We start from the raw sequence: 11997 nt of genomic DNA on the forward strand, positions 1-11997 counted from the left end.
TCGCAACTCATGTCGACACGTGGCATCCTCGATGCACTGTCTCATCTCCTTCGTCTTTAGTCTTCATCGCAAACTTCCCTCCAAACAGCTGCAGCTACACTTTATAGTCTCCTTCTCGTTGATTCCTATTGGCCCATCGTTGGCGCGAAACGGGATATAGTTTCGCGTTGATAGAAATCATAAAATGTCAAAATTTAGTACCAAGAACAATTAAAGATGGGTTAAAAGCATTATTTGGTGTAGCACTTTATCAATTAAATCGAGCTAATATGATTGATCTTGGTATAGTGGGTCCACTTTTTTCATTAGTAGTGAAAGATGGAAGGTTGGGTATAGTGGAAGATGCAACACCTGTTATTGCACAAGTTGCTGGGTGTTGCAACAGCGATATTAAATTAAAGAAGGAACATGCTTGTAGTTGGGTGGAGATTGCAAATGCAGTTCATATCTTTGTGGCCAATGACGATGCTCATCCACAAAGGGAGGACATAAGAAAGATGTGGGAGAAATTAAGTAAGAAGATCAAGGAAGTTGGATATGTTCCAGATACAAGTCATGTGCTTTTGTTCGTGGATCAGCAGGAGAGGGAAGTGAAATTGTAGTACCATAGCGAGAAGCTTGCTCTAGCCTTTGCGCTTCTCAATACATCCCCTGGTTCAACAATTCATATAAAAAAGAATATAAGGATGTGCAGCGATTGTCACTCTGCATTCAAAATTCGTGTCAAAGGTGATGGCGAGGGAGATTGTAGTGAGAGACACCAATCGATTCCATCATTTTAATGATGGGTATTGCTCATGTGGAGATTAAACTGATAAAGAAGGTGAATAGTGCTTATTGAATAACTCTTGGATCTCGACCGTTGGATTTGGACACGTGTGGCACGCGTGAGGGGTATTTAGGTCATTTTGAAATTATGAAGATCAAAACCTACCGAGCAATTAAAACTGACCAAGAAGTCAGCTGACAGAACTGGGGCCAAAAACGAATAAACCAATTTAAAAGAGCCAAACGCTAATATCTATATATAAAGTGAGGCCAAAAACTAAATAACTCTAAAAAAAAATAAGAATGCTTAAAACTTAAGTTTAAGAGGTTTTGAATGCTGAATTAAAAAAAAAAACAAACAACCCAATACTTCTTTTCTTCCTTTTTATAGGCTCGGAAAAATCTCCTTGGCTAATGCTCCTTCCTAAACGCGTTCGATTTTTTTGAACAAACATTTTGGTATACAATCTTTTATTGCGAAAGTCTGCAGACTTCGGTCGGTTGGATTATACAAAACTAAAAGGTCACCATGAGGTTCGTGTATTATATAGGAACCCAATTTCTCTGGAAGATGTAATGGTGAAAATTTTCTTGGTTCTTCAACGCTGTACAGTTTAGTCCATGACTCCTTCATACCATAGTCTTTCATCACCCAGGCCACAGTATGATGCTCATATCTACAGAACATGCAAAGAAAGCCATCTAACACTGAAACTAGTGTGTGATAATACCCAGCATCATAGTGAGGCTGTGATACCTCCCGAAATTTTTTATCCTCCATATCGTAAGCAATGACTACTTTAAGATTATGATTTTCCTCAATTGACTGGATTGTTTTCCAATGTAAAGCGCCTTGAACAAATATACCTGATGTGGCTTCTTTTGTTATATTGTAACCAACTCCTCTGATTGTTCTTTCCCATGATTCCTTGCGTAGTGAGTAGACTTTGACTTCGTTTGACACGAAGTGTACAAGCTCATAATCATCAGAAGTTGCAATATATCCCAAGCCAGTTCCTTGAATATACGAACTGGTATACGGGAGTAATGGCTTCCGCAAGCACCTATATTCTCCAGTAGATGGATTCCATATGTATAAAATATCAAAATTTAAGGCTATGCAGAGCAGTCCATTACAAGCACCCAAAATATCAATATGATGGTATTCCGAGGTCTGAAACGGAGGATTAATAACTGCGTCCTTATGTACTTCATAATCTAATGTGTATATCCTTGTAGATCGGATCAGGAGTCGATATTCTACATGCTTGTTGATGAAAATAGGATCTGAAATTAAAGTATCCCATGATTTTGATACGCACCTGAATCTTGCAACAGTTTTTTCCGGTGACCTTAAGAGTATATTTTCAACGATCTCAAGTGGAAAAAAGTCTGACATCCTATTCTACTTCGTCCAATGTTTAGGCTTGTTACTGTGAAGGAATGGTGTTTTTTTTTTTGCAGTGTTTAAGAACTGAGATCGCGTAGGGTAAAAAGAATACGATATGCAACAAGAAGCTAAAAATAATATTCGGCTTGAAATTCCAACTTTCCAACTTCAGCACGTTTCTAATGGAAAGCATATTGCAAATCGCTGTGGATTAGGGAGGCCCAGGGTAAAAGCCCATGCATTACTAGTGTAATTAGGGTAGGGAATCGGGTTTTGGATTCGGGTCGATTTTCATATCCGTTTATTTATTCAAGTCGGGTTCAGATTCGGGTATGCCGGGTTCGAATTTGGGTTCGGATATAATTTTTGAACTTTTTTTTAAATTTTTAGTGTTATCCGTTCGGGTCGGTCGAATACCCGTTCCTTGCCCTAAGTGTAATGGACTGAAATTGCCAAAGTTTTGTAACCATTGCAAGATAGTTGGTCACCTTGTCACTGAATGCAGGAAGCTGACATGGTATTTTTTTTTTGCTAAAAGGTAATTGTGTATATAGCAAAAAGAAAAAGTTATAGTTATATCAGGTGAGAGACTCTTATAGCCCCTCCAACATTACAACGATTTAAGCAATAAATCTATAGTAGGTGAAGTGTTGGTTCTCCATACTATGTAGGAAGTCTGGTCTGTGAGGCCACCATTGTTGCTGCCCATTCGCTAAAGTTGCTCCTCTTTTGGCACATTTATCTGCTCTGAAATTCACTTCTCTCCATGTACTAGTGAGAATGATAATTGCTTTGGTCTTGAGTCTATTACATTCTGCTTTGCATCTCCAATGTACCTTGCTTGTCTGGAAGGCTTGAACTGCAGCTTTCCAGTCTGATTCTACCATGTCTGGAAAGCTGACATGGTATTGGAAAAGAACAAGATGGTGATAGTGGACAACACTCCCAAGGAAACTGAAGGTAGAAACAAAAAGAGACACAGGAAAAAAAAAGGGAGAGGAGACTAGTAACAAATGGATAGAGGTTAAAAACAAATCCACAAATGCGATGGCTAGCACTTCAGTAGCTAATGAGAACAATAACCAATTCCAAGTTTTGCAAGAAAACGAGGAAGGGGTGATAGAAGCAATCGAGCATCAGGAAGTACAAGACAACAGACCACCACCACAAGGGGAAAACAACCAAATTGAAATCGCTACAAATGACACTCCAATCGAGCACCCAAATGTTCCTGAAGTAGTTACAAAACCTGAAGAATATGTTGGAGCCATAGTGGGTGCAACTGAACATCCTGAGCATATTGATTGTGTTGCCGCTGCAATCTAAACTATAACACCCCGTTTATTTTATTTATATTTTTCCCTATTTATTAGGGTTTAAAAAAATAATAATAATATTTCAAAAAAAAAAGAAAGATAAAGAAAAAAGAAAAGAAAAGATAAAGATAAAGATAAAATATAATAAGATAAAAACGTGAGAAAGAAAGATGAGAGTTTGGCTACAACCGAACTCTCTCTTTTTGTTTGAAAAAGTTCAAGAAAACCAATGGGGTTTTTCTCAGTAAAAGCTAGAAATATCGTTCTAGTGGAAAAAGGGAAGTAGAAAAGGTTCAACGTCTCAAGACTACTTACTTGGAAAAAAAAATTGTCCCCTTCCTTAAGGAGGAGTTTGCTTACCTAAAGTAGAGAAAATTGTAGTGAACTGTGGGATTGGAGAAGCTACACAGAATTCTAAATTAAGGTTTAGATGTAGCATCGAAAGATTTGTCTATTATTTGTGGTCAAAGGTCAGTGAAGACTCGGGCAAGGGTGTCTATTGCCACATTTAAGGTTAGAGAAGGTCAGCCAATTGGACTCGCAGTCACACTCAGGGGAAAGGAGAGTCCTATTATTTATGCACATTGACATGATTTCTTGAAATTAATAGCACAATGGATATTTGCATGAATACCAAAGCATAACAACAAAACAATTACTTAGATTCAATGTAAACTATATATAAGGCTTCTGAAAGGCGAAGGCCTAGTGAATCATAATATGACAAAAGTTGACTATCTACCTAATATTAAAGGTCTGACGACCTGTCCTAGTATACTTACTACTTTATCATAATGGTGTGCAAGTCTGCCAAAAAGAATATTCAAGCCTAGATGAGGTTCAAATGCACGAATTCCAAGTGATAAACTTGTCTTAAACAAGATATAGTAAGGGCTGCGACCAAGTGATCAAACCTGTCAAGTTTGGTTTACAGAAAACAGGGCGTCAGAATTTCATTTTGATGCACTATATTCGAGTCCAGTTTTCATATATTTAGAGTCAGATTCAAAACTCGCTAAAACATGAAAAAATAAGTTTTATGTGTCTGCTTTCCAACCCAATTGACCTCGTCACATTCCGAGGTCTGTGATGGTAGATATGATGTCTGGAAGTTTGGTTGATAGAAAACAAAGTCGCGCCAGAAATCAGTTTTCAAGACCGTGTTCAAGTCCAGTTTTAATTTAGTTAGAGTTTGAACTAGATTTTTATGAAAACATGAAAAAGTAATATTTGGAAGTCTGCTTTCTATTCCAATTGGCCTCATCGCATTATAAGACCTGTGGAATTAATTATAGTGTATGGAAGTTTGACTAGCAGAAAACAGTGCGTCAGAAATCAGTTTCTGTGCACTGTGTTCGAGCCTAGTTTTGGCACATTTAGAAGGAGATTGAGTATTTTTGTAAAACATGAGAAAGTAAGTTCTGTGTGTCAGATTTGCAACACAAAAAGCCTCGATGCGTTTAGATACTTGTGAAAAGAGTTGTGTCATTCAGAAAATAGTCCGTCAGAAATCTAGTTTGCTGAAAATTAGGATTTTTACCGTTATTGTGATAACTATATGTGTATAAAGTTAGTACTTAATTGTGTACGTGATTGTAATTGTTTCAAATGTATTCACGAAACATTTAACTAATGCGTTATTCCTTATTGAACCTTTTGATATCTATGATTTATATAATTGATAATGAGGTGAGTTGATTAGTTATTGTGTTTGAAATATTTAGTAATGATCATATTGTTTGAGATGGTATTTGTTTTGTAATGAAAATATTATAATAAATGAGAACTCTTGAGTGTTAAAATCTGGGGTAAAAGTGTCCGGTGAAAATTAAATGTGTCGCCCACATCTTTAGATCTCTCCATGCCTCTTTGATGAAAAGAAATGTTTATGACTAATGATGTCATGTGAAAAGCTGCCTTAAAGAGAAACTAAGGCATTCGCCTTGTGGGTTGGCTGTATTCCTTGAATGTACGGGAATGTAGGTGGGTATTCCTTGAATGTGGCGGGAATGACCCAAGGTATTCATTGAATGTGCCATGAATGACCTGTTAGTGTTATGGTGGGTATTCCTTGAATGTGGCGGGAATGACCCAAAGTATTCATTGAATATGCCATGAATGACATGTTAGTGTTATGATAGATATTCCTTGAATGTGGCAGAAATGACCTAAGGTATTCATTGAATGTGCCATGAATAACCTGTTAGTACTATGATGGGTATTCCTTGAATGTGGCGGGAATGACCCAAGATATTCATTGAATGTGCCATGAATAACCTAATATTTTCTTATGCCCAAAGGAGGTTTTGTGATTATGTGTATGGAAACCCAGAGATGGCTGTGACTAGGGCAGGGATCGGGTCGGGTTCGGGTCGGATATGGCTATATCCGAATCCGAATCCGAATAATTTCACAGTATCCGAATCCGAACCCAAACCCGATTATATCCGAAATTTAATATCCGAATCCGACCCGAACCCGACCGAATCCGACTAACCCGATCGAATAACACTAAAAATTCAAAAAAATCCCAAAAATTATATCCGAATCCGAACCCGAACTCGACATACCTGAATCCAAATCTGACCTGAATACATAAACTGATACAAAAATCAACCCAAACCCGATATATTCGTGTAACCGGTCGGTCGGTCGGATTCGGTCTATCCGACCGATTCCCCGCCTCTCTAGTGTGACTCACAAGTTACGAAGTTTACAAGATGAAAGTATGTTTCCGGAGGCGATATCCCGCTTGGGACATATGTCTTGTAGTGGTACTTTTCGGTGTGAGTGAGGATACACGGATATGTGTGATTTGGCAAATATGTGTAGTGCAAATCGTGGAGTAGGAACTAAAGGTTGGGCTGGGTCTTTTAATAAATAAGTCAACGAGATAATTAATAAGTAAAGTAAAATATTGATTTTACGTGTGCTGGAGTTATTGCATATGATGTATATGATTTCTTATGAGAAATATATACGTGGTTTGTATGAGTTGATACTCATAAGGGATGAATGTACTCCTTGGTTGTGATATTTCCCCGTTCTCATAAGTAGACGCGTGGTTTTTAAGTAAAAGTATATGAATTGTGTGATGTTATGGATGTGAAGTGTGACTGTGAATAATATTAGTAAATGATTCTGATTTCTATGTGACTGCGAAATGACTATAATTTGATATGTTATTACAAAAATATTAATGACTTATGATAGTTTGAGATCTATGGTTATGCACGCATAAACTTTATGAAGTACTGATGTCATATGAATGACTACCCTTGATATAGGTATTATGATAAGTGGTATTCCCCGAATATGCAGGATCTAACCAAGGTTATATCAATTAGACTTAAATGGCTTAAATGAGGTTTGGTTATAAATGGAAATTTGATTGGTGAGATAAATCATTTTATTGTGATGTCTAACTCGTTTTTTGCGGAGAGGTAGGATCTATTAATCTTTTTCAGGGACGTAAAATATCCTACCCTAAGACGACGTGTTGGCTTAAAGGTAAGGTATACCAAACTCATATTTAATTAGGTTATCATATCCGCATTTAATAAATGGAATGTAAATGGTATTTATGTTGTGAGTTATTTTGAAAAGTGGGAATGATGAAAATCTTGTTATATGAGATTCTTGGAATTGGTATATTGGGGTGAAATCTTACTTGAAAAAACTACACCGTTTTGGAAAACGGAACTATATTGTCTTCCAAGTTGAAATGGTTGGTAATGTTATATTTGAAAGATTATTATATATATATTTTGTTGTTATACTTTCAGGCCAAAGAAATTCAATTTGTTGACCTATGTTTCTTTGTTTTTTGGCAACGTGGGTGTGTTCTTAGGGAACATAGATGGTGGAGTCGCGATGGATAAAGGACCGTGATTTGGAGTTACTTTTGGAGTCTTCTGGTTTAAGATTTTCTGAAGGTTATGGTTTTGTTTTGAGAAAGATGTAATAGAGTTGGTTAGTTTCTTTGTAGTTTAATAATGTGATTTAATGATTGTTCCTTTTAGTTTTCTTTTGATTTCAGTTTTATATATATCCTGTTTGATAACAGGGTTATGGATTTTGTTTCACCCCGGGTTTCAAATGATTGAATATCATTGTTTTAAATATTGTCTGGAAATTTGGGGTGTGACAGAAACGGATCATCCCGAGCATACTGATTGCGTTGCTGATGTGTGTAAAGGATGTGTGAACAAAAAATTTCTAAATGTTGGTCAAGTTGTTGACTTTCTTCTAAACAACCAACCGGGTAGCGAACTGGTGGTGGCAGCAACTGACTCTAAAGTTGAACAAGTTTGAAACACCCTCTAAACAAATCTGCATGGGCTGACCTTGTTAATGAAGAGGATAACCGAACTCAGTCAGGCACTAGCAAGCCTACAAACGCTCCATTATGACAGCAACAAGACTTATCACCTCCCCACACCAGACTTCAATCTGGGAAGGAGACCGCTTAATCTTCAAGATATTTTCAAATAATAAGCACTCTTCACAATGAGGTGCATCTTTTGGAATGGCCATGGTATATGCAACCACAAAACCAGAGAAAGATTATTCAAGATTGCTCAAGAGAACAGTCCAGACATCATAGCCATTGCAGAGCCTAAAGTGAAGACTTCTAGTATTCCTTTCGGCTTTCTCAACACCATTGGCTGCTCAAATACAATAATTGCAAATGCTCCAGATGAATCAGTTGCTAACTTGTGGATTTTATGGAGGAATGACTTGCCACAACCGACTCTCATAAATTCTTCAAAGCAGCAGATTACAATAGAACTCAATGGCGATATCATCACTGTTGTTCACGCTCACAGTCTCTACATCCAAAGAAGAATGCTATGGCTTGACCTAGCAAATCTAAATCAAAATAACCTTCCTTGGGCAGTGATAGGGGATTTTAATTCTTATTTAAGTCCTCTCGAGAAAAAAGGGGGGCAGAACCCCAACTCTTAGTGCTATGAGTGTTTTCAGAAAAGTGTTAGACGATAACCAATTGGTGGAAGCGGTGCACTCTGGAGTTACATACACATGGTGGAATAAGCAACTTGGTAGGAACAAGATCATCAGTAAACTAGACAAAATGTTCATTAATTGGAATTGGCTTGACAAGTATGTAGGGTGGTCATACAAGGCCCTGAACAGACTCTCTTCAGATCACTCGCCTCTTGTTGGAAGGACCTACCACATCTCCAAACCTCACAATACCCCCTTTAGATTCATGGATATGTGGTGCTCTCACCCTAGTTTTTTGCCCCTTGTTGAAGAAAATTGGCATGGCCCTATAGATGGTAACCCCTTCTATGTGCTAATCCAAAAGCTCAAAAGGCTCAAGCTGGCACTCAAGACATGGAACAAGGAGTCTTTTGGTCACATCCAGAACAACATCAGGCTAGAAACCAAAGTTCTTGAGGACTTGCAGCTTAATTAAATATGAGGCAGATTGGGAGAATATCGCTTTAGAACAGGAGGTTGAGCTCCAGGAAGCTAAGCTTGACACTTTACTGGATCACAAGGCATCAATGTGGAAGCAGAAATCAGGAAACAAATGGCATAAAAAGGGTGAGAGATGCACGAAATTCTTCTTCACTATGGCCAAAATCAGAAGAAGCAAGTCCTTAATCAGAGAGATCCTTAATGATGATGGGAGATTGCTCACTGACTAGAAACAAATAGCAGAACAAATAGTAAGTCACTTCTAAGGGCAGTTCCAACATGAGGATATACACATATATAGATGAACAACTTATTCAGAATGTTCCTAAACTCATAACCGAGGAAGAGAATCTGCAGCTCATAAGCAGACCTACAAAATATGAGATCACAAAAGCAGTTTTTAGTCTGGATTCCAGCAGTTCACCAGGACCTGATGGCTTCAATGGGCGTTTCTATCATGCTTGCTGGCACATCATTGGGAAGGAGGTAATAAAGGCAGTTACACACTTTTTTCCACACATGTTGAATGCCCTCTAGTTTCAATGCTAATTTCTTAGTCCTTATTCCAAAAGATAAGAATACTAACAAACTAAATAGATTTAGAGCCATTTGTATGTGTAACTTCTGTTACAAGATTGTTACCAAAGTTCTTGTAGTCAGGCTTGGAAGTGTGGCCACGAAGGTAATTTCTGAGGAACAGAGTGGCTTTATTTCCCAAAGAAATTCCACCAGAATATTGCATTAGCTTCAGAACTTGTCAATGAGCTAAAGATAAAGCGTCATGGTGGTAGCATTGGCATAAAGTTGGACATTTCACAGGCATTTGATACTCTTCATTGGGACTTTCTATGGAGGGTTCTTCAGCAGTTTGGGTTCCATGAGAAATGGATAACTTGGATTAATTGTTGTGAATATAACAGTGCGGAAACAACGTTACTCACAACAAACGGATCAATCCTACACAAAGATCGATCCTTCAAACTAGACAAGACTTCAACACCCTCCAAGCAATATCCCAACACTTCTCAATATCAAATAACAAGCATATGAAATAAAACAATCAATGTAAAAGAAGAACAAATCACAAGACGAGATATATCGTGGTTCGGCAATTTGCTTACGTCCACACTGCGAGTTCCAAGCTTTACTAGATGTCCGGAGTAACAGATTACAAGTCTCTCTCAATTCACTCAACTCACAAAGAATTGTTTTCTTGTAATCACTCTCTTTCTTGGTTTTTGGAAAAGTTAAATTTTCCACAAAAACTGATTTTGTTTTTATACCAAAAAACCAAAACCGCGGTTACTGTAGCGAAGCCCACAAACAAAAGGCTCGAAGGCCGGCGGCTTCTTCGAAGCGTGGTGGGTGGTCGCGCGCTTCTTTCCGGCTGGTCGCGTAATAATTCATGGACCATGGCTGAAGTCGGACCACTCTGAGCGCGGGCGCGCTCTGAATGTGAAAAGCAGAGAAAACTCGTTTTTTCTCTACATTCTCCACCTCGGTGAGGTTTTAACACATAAAACCAAGCCCGAACACATCCGAGAAGATCACATCCAAGAAGAACACCTCCGGCAAAGGAAGACCATGATCAACCGCCGAAGCGGCTATGCCCACACAGGGCTCTTTCAAACATGTAGGATTTGGAGCAAGTCCAAACAGTGTTGGAACTTAACTCCGGTGACAACTTTCATCAGGATATCAGCAGGATTGTCATGGGTGTCTACTTTCTCAAGTGCAACATCACCATCCTCAAGCGACATCAGGTATAAAGTGATAACGGACATCAATATGCTTGGTCCGACCATGATGAACTTGGTTCTTCGCCAAATGAATAGCACTCTGACTATCACAATACAAAGCAACACTGTTCTGCTCAATACCCAAATCATCTAGAAGACCGCGAAGCCATAATGCCTCTTTCTTTCCTCGCCTTCTGCCATCGCCATATACTCTGCCACCGGTAGTAGATAGAGCGGTGTAGCCTGTAGCATACACCTCCAACTAACGGTGCACCATGCATCGTAAACACATAACCCGTGAGTCGATCGTCGTCTATCTAGATCACCGCATAATCGAATCCACAAACCCATCGACATAACAAAGTGCCTCCACCATAAACTAATCCCACATCCAAGGTACCCTTCAAGTACCTTAGTACCCATTTCATCGCCTCCCATCTTTGCTTCCCGAGATTTGCCATATATACCGCTTCCCGGGATTTTCAGGTGCGTTAGTGTTGTCGGCGGTATATGGCAAATCACGGGAAGCAAAGATTGGGAGGCGATGAAATGGGTACTAAGGTACTTGAAGCGGTACCTTGGATGTGGGATTAGTTTATGGTGGAGGCACTTGTTATGTCGGTGGGTTTGTGGATTTCGATTATGCGGTGATCTAGATAGACAACGATCGACTCATTGGTTATGTGTTTACGATGCATGGTGCACCGGTTAGTTGGAGGTCTATGCTATGTGCTACGGTGCTCTATCTACTTCGGTGCGTAGTATATGGCGCGATGAGGCGATGAAAGAGGCATTATGGCTTCAGCGGTCTTCTAGATGATTTGGGTATTGAAAGGAAACGTTGTTATTGGACCATGAGCGAAGTCGCTCCCACTCGGCGGGCCTCACGGATGTGAAAAGCAGAGAAAAACTCGTTTTTTCTCTACATTTCTCTACATTCTCCACCTCGGTGAGGTTTTAACACATAAAACCAAGCCGAACACATCCAGCAAGATCACATCCAGTAAGAACACCTCCAGCAAGGAAGACTCGCAGTCAACTGCCCCGAAGGGCTATGCCCACACAGGGCTCTTTCAAACATGTAGGATTTGGAGCAAGTCCAAACAGTGTTGGAACTTAACTCCGGTGACAACTTTTGTCAGCATATCAGCAGGATTGTCATGGGTGTCTACTTTCTCAAGTGCAACATCACCATCCTCAACGACATCCCGTATAAAGTGATAACGGACATCAATATGCTTGGTCCGACCATGATGAACTTGGTTCTTCGCCAAATGAATAGCACTCTGACTATCACAATACAAAGCAACACTGTTCTGCTCAATACCCAAATCAT

General features: G+C 39.1%; 1 protein-coding gene across 1 annotated transcript; it reads right to left on the reverse strand.

Annotated features, from left to right (window-relative positions):
• Positions 1 to 623: 623 nt before the first annotated feature.
• LOC147499935 (F-box/kelch-repeat protein At3g06240-like) lies at positions 624 to 2167 on the reverse strand. The gene is made up of 3 exons (XM_086563569.1): positions 1500 to 2167; positions 1380 to 1445; positions 624 to 651 (listed from the first exon to the last, which is right to left on the reverse strand). The coding sequence occupies exons 1-3, from the start codon at positions 2165 to 2167 to the stop codon at positions 624 to 626; spliced, it is 762 nt and encodes a 253-aa protein (XP_086419695.1).
• Between the last annotated feature and the right edge of the window lie 9830 nt (positions 2168 to 11997).

This window comes from Coptis chinensis, chromosome 5, assembly GCF_015680905.1.
Source record: "Coptis chinensis isolate HL-2020 chromosome 5, ASM1568090v1, whole genome shotgun sequence".
Lineage (NCBI taxonomy): Eukaryota > Viridiplantae > Streptophyta > Magnoliopsida > Ranunculales > Ranunculaceae > Coptis > Coptis chinensis.